Source organism: Aplidium turbinatum, chromosome 2 (assembly GCF_918807975.1).
Source record: "Aplidium turbinatum chromosome 2, kaAplTurb1.1, whole genome shotgun sequence".
In the NCBI taxonomy this organism is placed as follows: Eukaryota; Metazoa; Chordata; class Ascidiacea; order Aplousobranchia; family Polyclinidae; genus Aplidium; species Aplidium turbinatum.
In genome coordinates this window covers 13,089,216-13,104,740 of record NC_137473.1, presented here as the reverse complement: position 1 = coordinate 13,104,740, position 15,525 = coordinate 13,089,216, and the positions used below count along the sequence as shown (strand labels likewise).

The 15,525-nt window shown below is 36.1% G+C and overlaps 1 protein-coding gene across 1 annotated transcript; it reads left to right on the top strand.

Annotated features, from left to right (window-relative positions):
- The first annotated feature begins 12,525 nt into the window (after positions 1 to 12,525).
- Positions 12,526 to 15,160, top strand: LOC145788337 (protein rolling stone-like). The gene is made up of 3 exons (XM_082600115.1): positions 12,526 to 12,612; positions 13,929 to 14,229; positions 14,682 to 15,160. The coding sequence occupies exons 1-3, from the start codon at positions 12,526 to 12,528 to the stop codon at positions 15,158 to 15,160; spliced, it is 867 nt and encodes a 288-aa protein (XP_082456241.1).
- The last annotated feature ends 365 nt before the right edge of the window (positions 15,161 to 15,525 follow it).

The following is a 15,525-nucleotide window of genomic DNA, read 5'->3' as shown; positions in this document are numbered from 1 at the left end:
ATAGTTTATTGTTACGTTGTAAGAATCTGATTGTGAATCGTGAAAATTTTAAAGTGAAGAGTATTTTATATAATGCTTTCAGTTTTACTGTAATGTATTTTAAGTTAAATACAATTTAAGGCACTTTAATTAAAATTATACGGTATTACGAAGTAGCTAACGCTTACATCGTAATATGTCAGTTGGCTCATGTAACTACTACGTAGGCTAAAAAATAGATTGATTTATCAATACTTTAATACATCACATGTCAATACATTTCTTGTCTCCTAGCGCAGGGTTTCCCAAACTGTGGTCCGCGGACCACTGGTGGTCCGCGACGACTGCACAGGTGGTTCGTAGCGATATCACAAGAAATTAAAAAGTCACACATATACGTTGTACAGTGCGTACCCTGTCAAAGATAATTGCCTTAGTTCTTTACAACTTAAATGATTTCGAAAGCTTTTGCTATCCAGTATCATAAATCTTACTTGTTGCACCTTTGTTGCAGTTAGAAAGTTGTTTACGAAAAATTCTCGTATTCCTCGTCTATGACGTAGTAATATATTATTCTTATCGCCATTCGGGATTTGCGGTTTTGTTGAGATCATTTCAACCGTTTGCTTAGGGAACGTTCAAATATTACGTAACTCCTTCGAGGGAGAGGGGGGGTTATGCAAAGCGTTACGTTAGCGTCACATCGGGGGGTTCAAGCAAAACGTTACGTAACGCTTTCGAGTGCGGAATGGTAGTTTTTTGTACTGAATTCGTAGTAAAAAAGCGTTACATGGGAAAGGGGGGGTTTGAAAAAAACGTTACGTTGGCGTTACATGGGGGAGGGGGGGTCAAAAGTTCGGAAAAAAGCGTTACATAATATTTGAACGTTCCCTTACGCAAAAGTTAGTGAAACAAAGATTGGTGAGCGAAAAGTTTGTTGTGAGATAGAGATGAGAAACCAAGTGAAGTTATCGGATAATTTAATTGTGTAATTATACTGCCATTGAATTAGTTGTTAAGTTCAGTATCCCAGCGGCATGTTTTGTCCAAAAAGAAGAAGAGGATAAGCTTACGAAAATACGATGAGGAGTATATTAAGCTTGGCTTTATTGAATGTCTTTCTGATGTTACTAAACCTCACAAATAACTCCGAGAATTGATGACTTATGCAATATGAAGCAATCCCATCCGTCCCATTGATGTTGTCAGTTTTTTAAATACACAAAATTCTGTTTTATTTGTTTTTACCTTTGCATTGGGGGTCCGCGAATAAACAGATTCACAAATAGTGGTCCGTGGCCCAAAAAAGTATGGGAAACCCTGTTCTAGCGTGTGAATTGCTTTCGAAGGAGAAGCTCCGCCAGGGGCGGATAAGCCAAGCTGGATTTCTGAAACTTCTTAGCAGGGATATCTAGAGAAGGGGATATGAAGGCTCGCAGCGATTGCCTTATTCTCATGACACTACCAGGGCGGTAGTTTGTAGTGCTTTAAACATGTGGTTCTTTTTAAAATCGTAGAAAGTTTTGTAGTGCAGCTGGTACATTGAGCTACAGAAGACAGTTAGCAAATGTTACGTAGAGCATATTTAAAGAATACTTGTTTACAAAGACAGTTGAAAAGTTACCAGTAAGCTGTTTTTTTAACAAAGCCTTTGCAGTTGGCGAGATGTAAAGCAAGTATATGGGTAGTTAAATTAACAAGCAACCTTGAGCATGCTGTGAATATCCAGGCCTGATGCTAAGAGCGCAATGCAAGTTACCATAACAAGATTTATTAAACTACTATCGGTGCCAATGGTCATTTTACGATAAGCACAGATTATTTACGATAAACAAAAGCCCTTCTATTGTCAGGCGTAATAAAAGCCTTCGTATCCCCTTCTTTAGATATCCCTGCTTCTTAGGTGCCGCGTGTCTGTGTTCCGGGCAGGCGGCCATGGTTTAGTATGAGAGGCGAAGATGTTTTCTCTCCTTTGGAGATGCGAACATAAGAACTTTAGTTTAATAAAAGTAAGACGCTTTTATTTCGAAATTTTCGAAATTTAGACTATCGTTTCAATTTTTACTTACGATGCGAATATGCAAGGTGGCGGTAAGTATCCGGCTCCAGTGTGAGGGAGTACGAAATTTAACTGACTATGCTATTCAAAAGAAACTCAGTTTTGTTACTTCTAAACACAAGTAATGTGAGGTACTGGAAATTAAATTAGCTATTGCAATTTTTGCATTCATAAAGTCATTGAATTTTTAGTTGATATCTCTTCTGAGAGCCCTGGCTACCTGACCATAGAATCTGTCTTTTTTTGGTATCTTTTCTTTAATTTCTCAAAACACAAGATTTTTCTTCTATATGCATCTTCCATCGATTCATTTTAATTTTTTAGATAAATGCCACTGTAGCTTCAACATTATTATATAATTTTCAGAATTTAATCAAATATTGATAGGCTACAAATAAAACCATATTGATAGTTTTTTTTAAAAGGCTGTTTGAAATGACTTTTTTGGTCAAAACGATACAAAATTTACTTTTTTCATGGTGTTTCAATCTTCTTCTTTCTTTGGCATCAACACTCAACAGTTCTATTGGAATTTAAATTTAACTCATTTAGATTGGTCAGCCTGCCGCCAACCCTTCGACTTCACCAGGGTCTGGCATCATATGTGTTTTTCCTGGTGTATCTAACACGTCGGGGAATGAAACCCAAAATGACGTTAAATAACCTGAATTAATTCAATACATAGCGAAAATTTATTCTTTATAACAAAAATCATCCAAAACGATGTCAAGATGAAAAAGTTCACTTCAATTCAAAAAGTTTTGAAATATTATATGATTGTTTTGAACATTCATATGCCCGAGGTGCTTAATTCATGGAAGAACACAAGCAGCACACTTCAGACTTTTAAGATCCTTTCTACATTTAGAATTTATCGTTTGTTTTGTTTTTAGTTAACAATGAAACCAAATTACTTGGCTAAACTTGAAATTTAAGCATAATGAATTTCTTCAATAAGAAACTAAAGAAGCAACACTAAAGAATTTTGGATCCAAACGAAACAAAAACATTTCGAAAAGTTTTTAGTTTCGATTAACCTGTGACGTACAAAAACAGAATGCCGAGACACCGTGCAGAAGCCTTCAGAACTGAAAACGGAAGTTGATTGCAGACAAACTGTTACTTGGGTTCTATGTTTGCCTAAAATATTTTTGTTAGTTTTAGTGTTGAGTGCTTTTCTTTGTCTTGCAATCTGAATACATGTATTAGCATTTTGATAGTTGAAAAAGTAATGCCTGCCAATGAAAACCATTGAATTTACTTATCGAGAATTCCATTTAATATTTTTAAACTGTTGAATGTGTTCCTCCGCTTGGTAAAATTCTAATTTTTTCTCATACCAAAGCTTTTCATGCTAAAAATCCTTTTAATACTGAAGCAATTAAATAAAAACATTTGAATTTTTTTAGGCAAATAAAGAATTCAAGTACATGTCAATCTTTCTGGTCAATTTGCAATCGATTTCAGCCTTTTGTTGAGAAGGCTTGACCGCGGTGTCAAGGCCATCTATTTTGGTAAGCGGATTAACCCAATTGTTTGTCCAACAAAATGTCCTTCAATTAATACATTTTTAAAATGGCAGAACCTCTGAAGTTTTAAATACAAGTTCATTTCTCTTACAATGCCTCAAGGTTGATTAAAAAAAAGATTTAAAAAAAAAGATAGAAAGTAAGCATTAGCCAAATGCAAACAAAGGGTTTGTCGTTAATAATCATTTTGTAAATTAAAGGTTCATAGGCCTACTCTTACCGTTACGCGTAGGCCTATAAATAAAATAGATTTCTGGGGGAAAAATCGTTTAAACTATCTAGCGCAACCTTTCTTTAGTAAAGAAATATATTAATAGAGCAATGTCACTTCAATCTTGTGTTGTACAAAAAGTAGCTTGTGTAGAGTTACTTTTAGATTACCGTAAACTTTTAGTTTCTGCGTAACGAGCCCAATCACCTTTAGACCTATTTTGAATGAATCTTAAATATTCAAATGTCGCAAATAGAAATAACACAAACCAAGGATGTAGCCAAGGGGGAGGCTTGGGAGAGCAATCACTCCCTCAGAATATTATCTTACCCTTTCAAAAAATCATTTTTTATGCTATAAGTTATTACAACGTTTCAATGACCAAGTATTACATGTTGAGTGACGTTTAATAAATTCTTGACTGCATTCAGCAGCTTTTTTTTAAAAAACTCTTTATTTCAATTATTGAAATATTTTCCCTCCAACAGTTTTTCTTTTGTCCACCTGTCCTAAAGTATTCTTTCTAGATACGTCACTGACTCACACTCATAAAGGGTGAACACGTAACTGCTACTTGTTGTTCACGTTTCACCCGACCATTGGCTGGTAAGAGGTCTCTCAAAATATTTTTTCATAAGTAAATTAAACAAATGTAGTTTGAGTCATGTGTAAACAGCACGGAAGAATATTTTCCAGGTAGGCTACTGCGATGCGTCGTGAAAGGTTGTAAAATGCTTGATCACGCTTTGTTTTATCTCATGACAATTAATTAGTGACTTTTAATCAATGAATGGTTTGTCATTGCAGTTCGAAATTAAAAATTAAATCAATTTTCATTGGCTTATTAATTATTACTCTTGAAACCATCATCTCGTCCGAAATTTCAAGACAACTCTCTACTTTCATTTTACTGCATTAAGATCGAAACATTGGCCTCTGCCTGCAGTAAAAAAATGTCGTTTTAGACATTAACTTTTTTTTAAATAAAAAAAGAGTCAATACGTCATGTAATTTTCACTTTGTTCGGAGCTACATGACTTGAGAGGTTACTGATATTTTTTTTATTCACTTGTTGATTTATGCACATCAGTTTGTGTCCTTTATGGACTCTTCTCTTGTATCAAAAGCCAATCCTATAGAATAGATGTTTGCTGGTACAATCTTTCATTTTCTTTGAATAATTTGTCAGTTTGTCATGTTTTATATCCAAACCCATGGATCGTAAAACCATAAGTCATCTATAGTAAAACCCCTTCAGTTTCTGCTGTCTCCTTGGTACAAAGGTAACTTGCAGAAAGTGATTGACAGAGAATATAGAAGACAAAACCCATCTTTAGTAAGATAGATAGCCTACTTCAACAACTGTTTTAGTTCCCATAAGAACAATAAGTATAACCAATATAGGCTATCGAGACATATATAACTTCATACATTTCTAAATAAAAAGTTACAAATAAGCAGAGAACGTCCCTTCTTCACAAATAAGCAGAGATGTACGTATACGCCGCAAATTCTACGCCGCAGACTTGCGGCGTAGACTTTTTGTTTACGCTAACGCTTGCGGCCACATTTTTTTGGTAAGTTGTCGCTTGAGGCTACGCCGTATAGTTTTCGCGGTTTTTTAGCGCATAGCGTCAACGCATACTTTTTAATGTATTTTTTTCGCTAGAACACGCCAATACCTTCCAGCGCTGCAGTTGAAAGAATGTTTTCAATGGGCAAAGACATATTGGAACCAAAACACAGCAAAATGTCAGATGAACACTTTCAGATGCTTGTGTTTCTTCGTGAAAATTCAAAATAAAACTTGTTTGTTTCGAGTGGTTTATACCGTGTGAATGTTTGGCACCTAGAAAACAAAATGAGTTTACGCTAGTGTATGCGCTGATGCTGACGCCGCCAACCTTTTTTAGAAGTTACGTTGACGCATACGGCGTATGGTTTTTCGAACGTTTGCGTTTACGCTGACGGCGTCAAAATTTTTGTATGCGCGTACATCACTGCAAATAAGTGACCTATCAGTAAATAAATAAATGAAACGAGATAAACATGTATGTTTTTATACAGCGCTGTATCAGATTTGCGTTGCTCATATACTAGGCCTACTTTACAAACCGCACAGTGTAAATGCAGCCATATAGAGGCGCAACCGAATACATTGTTACCCTGAATCCATTCTTTTGTTTGGTGCCAAGCAGGAGTGAGATTCAGTGCCAATTTTAATAAGTCTTTGATACGCCTGGGTCAACGCGTGTATGACCTGACAGCGTGGAGCCCCATGCCTAGGGATTTAGAGGGGAGCACTCTAACAACTAGGCCTAAGCTATCGAGATGAAATCAAAGAAAAAGCAATGTTCTTGCAACATGAAAATTTCGTTTCGTCTCAGTTTTTGTTTCAAACACTATTGCAGCTAAACATTAGTAAACTTTCGCAAAATATAAAGCAAGTTAGCCCGCGTGAATTCTATGACGTTTTTTGTGTTCAAAGCATAAACTCCTTGGTTCAAAGGTTTTTTCTTGTTTCGTTTCCCGATGTGATTTTTATTCGAACAGTTTCGGTTGTCTAGGCCAGGGTAGTCCAAGACTGCGAACATGAAGGGCCACATTAGGGTCTGAGAAAAACTTTACGGGCCGCATAGTGAGAAATGACAACGCGTTGCTGAAAGTAGAAACGTTGTTAAATAAAAACTTAACTATAGGTTGCAATTTTGAACTTCTTTTCTATAGATTTCGATCTGTTTTAGCTACATTCTTACTGTTCGCAGGCTATGAACATTAACAAATCTTGTCGCTGACAAAATACAGTTGCAATGAAAGGACTGAGTTTGCTGTTCTGATCGACCTAATGTTTTGCTGCACGCCTAACTCACTTTTTAATCTCTGCTTGCGACTCGAAAAGTGATTTTCAGCTAGTAAAAAAGATACGATACATAACACGTCAACAAATTAGCAAACCAAAGCAATTTATTGTTTTTTTTGCTTTTGCATATAGTGTCGATCTCTGGTTTAAATTCAGTGGTCGACAGACGTAAGCAGGCATCCAGGGTTTCATCAGCCATTCTATTCCATTTCCGTGTGTCGCTTTTTAATCGCTTCATAACGGAGAAAGTGCTAGCAACAAAAGCAAAATATCAACGCACGTTTGTGTCGCCACAAACCGACATTGTTCCCTCATAGTTATCTATTGACCCGATTATGCGCGACTTATTTAGGGTTGTGGCGAATGTAATGTATTTATAAAACGTAGGTGTATTTTTAAACCTTGGATTTAGCACTGATAATTCCGGCAGTGCCGGTCTTAGGGTATTTCGGGCCCTGTGCGGAATATGCTTTGCGGGCCCCAATGACAATGATCCAATTCAATAGCGTAGCTAGGTATTTTGAAAGAGGAGGGGGTGGTTTGACGGTCGGCCGGCGTTGCCTGATGGTGTGTTCGCCGAAGGCGACACCCAGCGGCAGGAGGTCTGGGGGACCTCCCCAAGAAAATTTTGAACAATTACTTTGAATTTGGGGTATTTTGAGAGCATGTTCAAGAAAAATTTGGGTATGAATATTACTGTAAAATGGTGCTGTCCGCTGTCAACAAAATCGAATTTCAACCTATTTCGTCCCCTGAAAAGATCGAGAAAAATTTTGAAATGTTTGCGGCAACTCCGATCAGCGACTTCGCCTCTGTTGTTTTTTTTTCTCAATCTTTTCAGGGTACGAAATGTTCAGGGGACGAAATAGGTTGTGTCTCTATGTTTTCTTGTTGCTAATTCTTTTGTTGAATTTTTCCATTGGAAATGACAAAAATTACTGCATTTTCTGAGTAAATTGCGGGCCCTGTGCGATCGCACGGTTTGCACACCCCAAAGACCGGCACTGATTCCGGGATGCACAAAGTGTTTGCGGGCCGCACAAAAACTTCACGCGGGCCGCATGCGGCCCACGTGCCAAGGTTTGGACCACCCTGGTCTAGGCGATCAATCAAGTAGCCTGAATGAAAGAGAGAGAAAGGAATATTCTATTTGCTTTTCAAATACAAGACGAGGATGAATACAACAAACAGCACCCAAAAATGGTAAGCACAAGGGGCAACTATGAGGCACATCACTTGTTGTTCGTTATTGTGGTCAACTTTACTAACCTATTGAGTTAGAGTTTTTAAACTTTATTGCAAGTTGCAAGTTTCTTAAAAATGTTTTCATGCAAGGAAAAATATTCTATTTTGGAAGATAATATGTTACTTGGCGATTGTCACGGCATCGGTGCTTCAGTCGTGCTGCCAAAGCAAAAAATAATGCATTTTATTTCTTGTTTATGACAAACTTAAACCAAAAGTTCAATTGAAGCAAATGTACTTAACAGAACACGACTTGTCACTGAATTCTCATAAAAATGGATCCATAACTTGTTGTCAACCTTTTGACCTTTTTTAGGCAATGTTGCGCAATCTTCAAAAAATTAATTCTAAATAGTAGCTCGTAGTGACGTCACGCTGACTCGAAGTAAATTAATCACCGACAATTGTTGATGGAAAGTTTTGCCATTAACTTGTTGTTTGAATTTTGTGGTATACAGTGTTTTCCAATTGAATGCAGAAAGCCTCAGGGCGTTTCTGCGAAGTTGGTTCACCAAACGTTTATGCCACGTGAGCGAACCTAACTGGAAAAGGTCCCCTAGAATTAACTTCGGATTTAAAACAACCAGCTTCTTATGTTTGAATGCACTCATGCAAACAAATTTGTGTTATTATTTTTTTACTTAAGGTTTTTGGTTTATGCCATCCAGAGCCGGATTTAGATTAAAAAGGTCCTAGGCTATTCCCATTTTAAGGCCCCTTACGGGCATAGAAACGAGTATTTCCAACAACCACTGATAGTGAGTTGCAGAGTTGGTGGTGGATAAATTTGCACACCAGTGTTGAAATTAATAAGCGAGGTTTGTAATTTAATTGTAAACGTTTTGTGAAATACTAAAACAGGAAATGTCAGTCAAATAAAACAATTGTAACTTACTTTATTGTTAATGTTGTGTTCTTCAAAATAATAGTGAACTTACACATTTTACTGCTATTTTGCATTCATCAAATGCTGGCATTTGCACAACAATCTAGCCTCTTAGTGTAATTTATTTAAGAATCGATTTCGCTATAGAAATAGAATCTTCAGCTTATTCAAATATAAATTTTATATTGCCTGTATGAGAAATGCTCATAACAAAACAAATATAACTATAGGTCTACACGTGCTTGATAACAATAGTGACCACATCCTGCATAGATCCTACCATCTGTTCGTACTAAATAGTCTACTTTCACTGGTTTGTATTGTTTACTGTTTAGTGATTAACTTGAATTGCGAAGTAGATGGATCCATTTCTAATGAAAACAGTACTTTTCTTTCGCTCATGGACTTACCGAGCATGGTAAACATTGTCTCAACGAACGACGAAACGTGGTGAACAAAAAGTCTGTCACTGCTTCAAACCTTCTAAAAGCAGGCTGTGAGAAACGATTAGGATTAAACTTCAAATTAAAATTGTATTTACTTTGATGGTAAATATTTCCGCAATCGATCATGGTTTGGTACGGAAGTGACCCACAAAATTTGGCAGTAAAATAATCAAGATTGGCTTACACTCATTTTTCTTGCAATTTTTATTCTGTTTTTGTTTTTTGTAAACGAAACACTGTGATGAGTCATTGAGCGATTCTCCGTTTTGCATATAATGCTCGTTTTTGTAAAACAATTGGCAAGGCAATTGAAGATAGCTACTGAGCTGACACTGCTGTTACAAGGCACATGCATAGCATTCTAGAATATAAGTTATCGTATAATCCAAAATATTGAATTATTAATATATGCTCATCCAGTGACGCACAGAGGTGGGGAGATGTGAACTCATCGACTGTTTTAAGACGTGTGTGAAGTTAGGCTAATTACAATTGGTTCAATAAAGTAATAACAATCATATAGAGGAGACTGGGGTAAAGTGTGCAATGGAGTAAGATGGGCAACCCCTGTTTTTAGAAAAACGAGTCGGCGGAATTTTTTTTCTTGTACTGAATATATCACTCATAAAACCACTTCATTCAAAGTATTTGTTATGTCTAGTGAGAATTGCATTTTACAACGGCACGTATTTATATTGTTTATGTTGAAAATTTTAACTTTTTTTTGCCCAAAACTGAATAACTTTATTGTTACACTATGTAAATCAAATCCATTTTTTTGTATCGGTAAGTATAAAGTGTGAGGATATTCAATAAAGAATTCAGGTTTGTTAGTCTTGCAGTTTTTAAATATTTGTAATTTTGTGACAAAAATCAGGATGGGGTAAAGTGTGCAATGCTGGTTGAAGTATTTTGGAGCAGTCGCTCAACTTACCCCAAAAGAAATAGCCTCAGCTTACATACTGTTTAAACTGTTGAATTTGTATTTTTTAGTTTCATATTAGATAAAAAAAAAAAAACGGTGTTGTGTTTTTAAAGCATAATGCCTCGCAATTATAAAACAGACTGAAAAGGGAATGCTTCACCTTAATAGAATTGCTCAACTTACCCAAGGTCATTGCTCAATTTACCCCATACAATTTATGTCGGGGTAAGTTGAGCAACATGCTAATAAATATTAATATAAAAATACATATAAATCACAAGGTGATAAAACTCAATCTAAAGTGTAGCTGATTCACTAGTGCTTCAAGTTCACCCTATTAAAATTTTCCAAAACAATTGTCGGCAGCAGTGTCCGAGTGGTTAGCGCGTTGGGCTCGCAGTCGAGAGCCTGCATGTTCGACTCCAGCTACCCGCACTTGCTGTTGTTTCCCTGGGCAAGAAACTTTACGATAATTGCCTCTACCCCAGTGGTTTTCAACCTTTTTGGTGGAACGGAACCCAATGAAACATTCCAAAAGCTCGAGGAACCCCTGTTCAATAATTTAATTGCCTTATGCAATTAAACATAGTTCCAAGGCCCTACATATATAAAAACAAACCTAATACTGGCAAAACAAAATGATCTCTAACATGTTCACGGCGATTTGACCCATCGGTGTACAAACGATTAAACTGTCCGGAAAGAACTCCAAACGAAGAAAACATGTCGACGAAATTTGGCGGAAAGCAGAAAGTTAAAGGTAATCGCACCGCAAGAAAACAACGAAAATTCGGGATCGCAGCGAACGTGTTAAAGTGTAGCAAATTTATTAATAGTGGCAAACCTAATCAATATTTGATTATATTTAAACAATATGCATATAATAATAAAATAGACTCTCGGATTTGAATGTAAACTTGCGGAACCCCTAGACTTACTGGCGGAACCTTAGGGTTCCGCGGAACCCTGGTTGAAAACCACTGCTCTACCCAGTGATCGATTTCGAGTAATGGGTAGTACCAAATTTAAGTCATAAGTAGAGTAGACAACCGGAAACAAACATTGCCGTCGGCTGCAGCGTGGGTCAGGTGTACGTCGGAAGACGTACACCGATGCATAGCGCTCAAGTCCGCTTTCCCGCAACGCAGGATAAAGATATGAAAAACAAAAAAAACTTTCTTTTAAAAAAGCGACTTGAGCAAAAGGGTGCTCATCTTACCCCACCCTCCCCTAATATATGCCATTAAGTTGTTTCATACGTCTCAAGGAAAAAGGATCGTAGTTCTCCCATCTGAATACGCAACTGTAGTCATCCATTCAAAGAAAAAAAATTGTCAGTCCCCAAACAAAGCAATTAAGAAAAACACTTAATCTATTTAGTTTTTGTGATTGTTGTCTAGAATGCAACTTAACACAGTTTGTCCCCTGTGCCTTGCCATTTTGTGGATGGTGTAAAAACGTTTTAGTCCGACGCAGACATCGAAATGACAAACGTGAAAATAGCAATACAATACAATTACAGTGCATTCGCGGTAGCCCTACAGTTCAGCAGGCCATAGTCCTAAGAAGAGCCATAGGCATTTCTCTCTAGAGCAGCAAACTGTTCATAATAATAAGAGAACTCAGGGGCTATAGTTAAAGCAGCAAGCAGCGCCACTCCGCAATCGACGGCATGGTTTTAAGTGTCTTTCCAAAGATACAGCCACATGCTCTTGAGCTGTGTCGAACCGACAGCATTTCGAACGTCAAACGTGGCTTTTACCACTCGGCTATGTAGTCAGCATGCAGTAAAATCTTAAAGTAAAAGGCTTTTTTGAGGATGGTTACTTATTTGTGTCTTCTGTGCAACCAGAGTTGCCAGTTTGTTTTCGTAAAAGAATCGCCTTTGTAGGCGATATCAACAAGTTCAAGAAAATCTGTCAAGACACAAAAGACCTATCGTTTATATAACAAAAAATGGTGAAGCTTTTTTGAGTATTCTATGCAAATTGCAAATGCGTGAATTTTCTGGTCTCTAAAGCACTATAGCCCTAATATGTTTTCAAGTTAAAAAATTGTGTTGTCACTTGTCACAGTGCAAACCAGTGGATAACGTGATAGGGAAAAGCGTTTGCTGTATCTCGGATTGCGTGTTGCACGCTTTCACTGAAGCGTAAAAATAGAAGCAAAACGGAAAGCATAAGCGGTTATTTTGGACGAATGAAATGTTATCAAAGCCATAACGTGCTTTGGTGATGATACAAAACGTTTAAGCCTTTGTTTGCAAATAGCACTTTTTTTTCTTTTTTTTGCAACAAAGCTATTTGAAATCAACGCAATCGAGAAAATTAGTCATTTTAACAAGACTACATACAAGTATTGAGCAATAAATCTGATTCAACAACAATGGCTTGTCGTAGTTGCAAAAGAGAATTTCAATTGAAACATTTTATTTTCAACGACTGTACACCAAAGCGCTTTTATGAGTCAGAGGTAGGTTGTTAAAAACATTTTATTTATTAGTGTATTTTAATAGTGTCAATAAAGAAGATAGCAAAACAATCAAATAAACTATAGCTGAAGTATTTTCAAAATTATATTGCGATGTAACATGGCGCAATATTGTTTGAGAAAGATACTAAAGCGTTGTTGATAGATAGTTGGCCCACGGGGGTACTTTTAGGCTTCTTTCAGAAGAGAAACCTAAAAAAACTCTTGCAGCAGTATTGACCCAAAATAGAGATAAGCCGGTCTACTTTCTTTATTCTTCTTTTCAATGAAGGGGCGATCTGGCATTCTACACCTTATCAATTACTCCAAAAATACGTAACATTCTTCAGAGAAACCAACGTGTCTGGATATACAATAAATAGCAACAATATGACAAAATTTTATACAGCATCAAAATTACGTAGACGCACAATAACTACAGTAACTCTATCGGTATGATTACCATAAAATCTAGGCTACTTATATCACAGTATGTTCGGATTAATCACTTTTCTATCACAATTTAATAGCTATTACTAACACAAAATAATAAACAACTGCTGAATCCAGGCAACAATTGTTGACTCTGGAAATATTTCGCCTACCTGACAAATTGTTATGTGTTTTAACATAAGAATTTGATTTAAAATACATCTCCTCTCCCACAAAAATTCTAGCAACGTTTTACTGCTAATTTTCATTTTTCAAATGCTGCCATTTGCACAACAATTTTAATCTCTTAACATAATTCATTAAAGAATAGATTTTGTTACAATACTAGCATCCTCAACTCGAATTCAGATTAATCAAAGTCAACACACGAAATATCACAAAACTGGTTGTGAAAATACTTTTTCTTTCTTCAATGAGTGAGAATTAGGCTACTTGTGTCTTGAGTGAAGTTGCGTTTTTCAATAAATAGAAACTTTTTTAATTTGGGTATTTGACCACTTGGATACTTTTTAATTTGCATTACAGCTGCGAAAAATTTAAAACCAAACGTGTTGGAATTTTTTTCTATCTTATTATACAATTTGTAATAAATATCACAAAGAAATTTCCACAAATTACATTCTAATTGCCCTTTTAACTACTCTTAGACCAATTTAATCATTGTATTTGAAAATTTACTTTTTTTTAAATATTATTTTTTTTCATTAAAGCTAAAATCTTTTCACATCACAGACGTTAACGTTTTCCAAAAAATTTAATGATAATTAAAAATTTTCTGGATTATTACTTTCTTCATATACATCTTTTGTTATTCAAACTCCAGTGCCGGTCGTTTTAATGAGGTTGTACTTTGTTTTATTTTTTAGTGGACGGAGCGGCGATGGGTGTTCTGGCTGATAAAACTCGCCATGTTGGTTTATTGGTTTGCCTGGTACGTTATTTCGCTGCTGCAAACTCCTGTGTTGGACAAGTTTTGGATCTTTCTCACTTACTGGAATCTGACCATTATCTTGTTATACTGCATAGCTTCATTTTCCGTTGTAAGTTATGGCCTTTGGAAAAGCACGAATCCACAAAACAATGACTTTACAGAAACAGTGGAAAACAGTGGAACATCCAACAACACAGACACAGAAAAAGAAGTGAATACAGACGAAGAAACAGAAAGTGAGTACAAAATTTTTTAGCTTAAAAAACGGGAGCTAACTTGTAAAGTTAAAGTGTTTTTACCTGGTTGAGTATTATATTAGACCACATTTCCAGCATATAAAGAATTGTAGGTCATTACAGACTTGTAATGAATATTGAGACTATCCTTCCCGTGAAGCTGTAGGCCTATATGCAGTACTAGCTCTGCTTCTTAATTCGGAACACTAAAGTAACCTACGAATGCAAAAGTTTGTAGCTGCAGAGAGAAGCCATCATTAGTCCACTGCATCGGTAACAAATACGTTTTAATTTAAACAACCTTTCACATATGCAAATGTAAGTACCCGGGCACCGAATTCGCCCCATAGCCAATCAGCACAAAATACAAGTTGCCTTTAAGACTTGTTTGACGCAGCTTGTGTTCTTGACAAATAATTTATTTAGCTAATATTTTTTTTTCTTTTAACAAGAACTCCGCTGGTTCCACATCATCGTTTGGATCTTAAATATCGTCGCCCTGAACGTTGCCCTCATTACCACCTTCACATTCTTCGTCCTTATCAAGCCTTCTAACGTTGACATAAGAAGCGTCAACAATCACGCACTCAACTCTGTAATTATTATTTTGGACTTGTGTATTCACAACATTCCAGTGAGACTTTTACATTTTTACCACGCTTCACTTTTGTCGGCCATTTACACGACGTTCTCATATATTCTCCATAAAACTGGATACGAATCTAGCATATACAAAGTGCTGGATTGGGAAAATGACCCGAAGTTTGCAACTTGGTTGTCAATTGGAGTCACCTTAGTGGCATGTCCAATTATCCACTGTTGCGTATTTGGAATCTATCAATTTAAACAGTTTATTGCCCGAAAGATAATTTTTAAAAATAAACCGTCAAGAACAAAAGTCGAAGAAACAAAAGAAGAAATTGTGGTATGATATTCATAGAGGTGCATCAGAAAAAAAACAATTTGTTAGAAGTAACGACATTTAAAGAAAACGTTTTTGGAAACGTGGTTGTTGAAGGGATTTGCTTGCAACAAACCTAGAAATTTTTATTTTTACTTCTCCGATTTCATGTATGCTTACTATGTATTTTCATTTCCGATTTTGCTTTGCCTTTTTTCTTTCTTGCTCTTTATTTTTTGTTTTGCTGTGTCATTTATTTGTCGATTATATTTTGTTGAAATAAACTTTAAAATTAAGAGAATATATAACTTGCAAAAGATTTTTCTGGGCCTACAACTAATTACCGCTACTTCGAAAAATATTGATGTTTTTTTCAAAGATAGAAACGTGTCAAA

Bases quoted from the DNA above. Each gene is read 5' to 3' on its own strand.
- LOC145788337 (XM_082600115.1), top strand. From the start codon at position 12,526: ATGGCTTGTCGTAGTTGCAAAAGAGAATTTCAATTGAAACATTTTATT. The intron at 12,613-13,928 runs GTAGGTTGTTAA...TTTATTTTTTAG, and splicing joins AGCGCTTTTATGAGTCAGAG to TGGACGGAGCGGCGATGGGT. The intron at 14,230-14,681 runs GTGAGTACAAAA...TCTTTTAACAAG, and splicing joins TACAGACGAAGAAACAGAAA to AACTCCGCTGGTTCCACATC.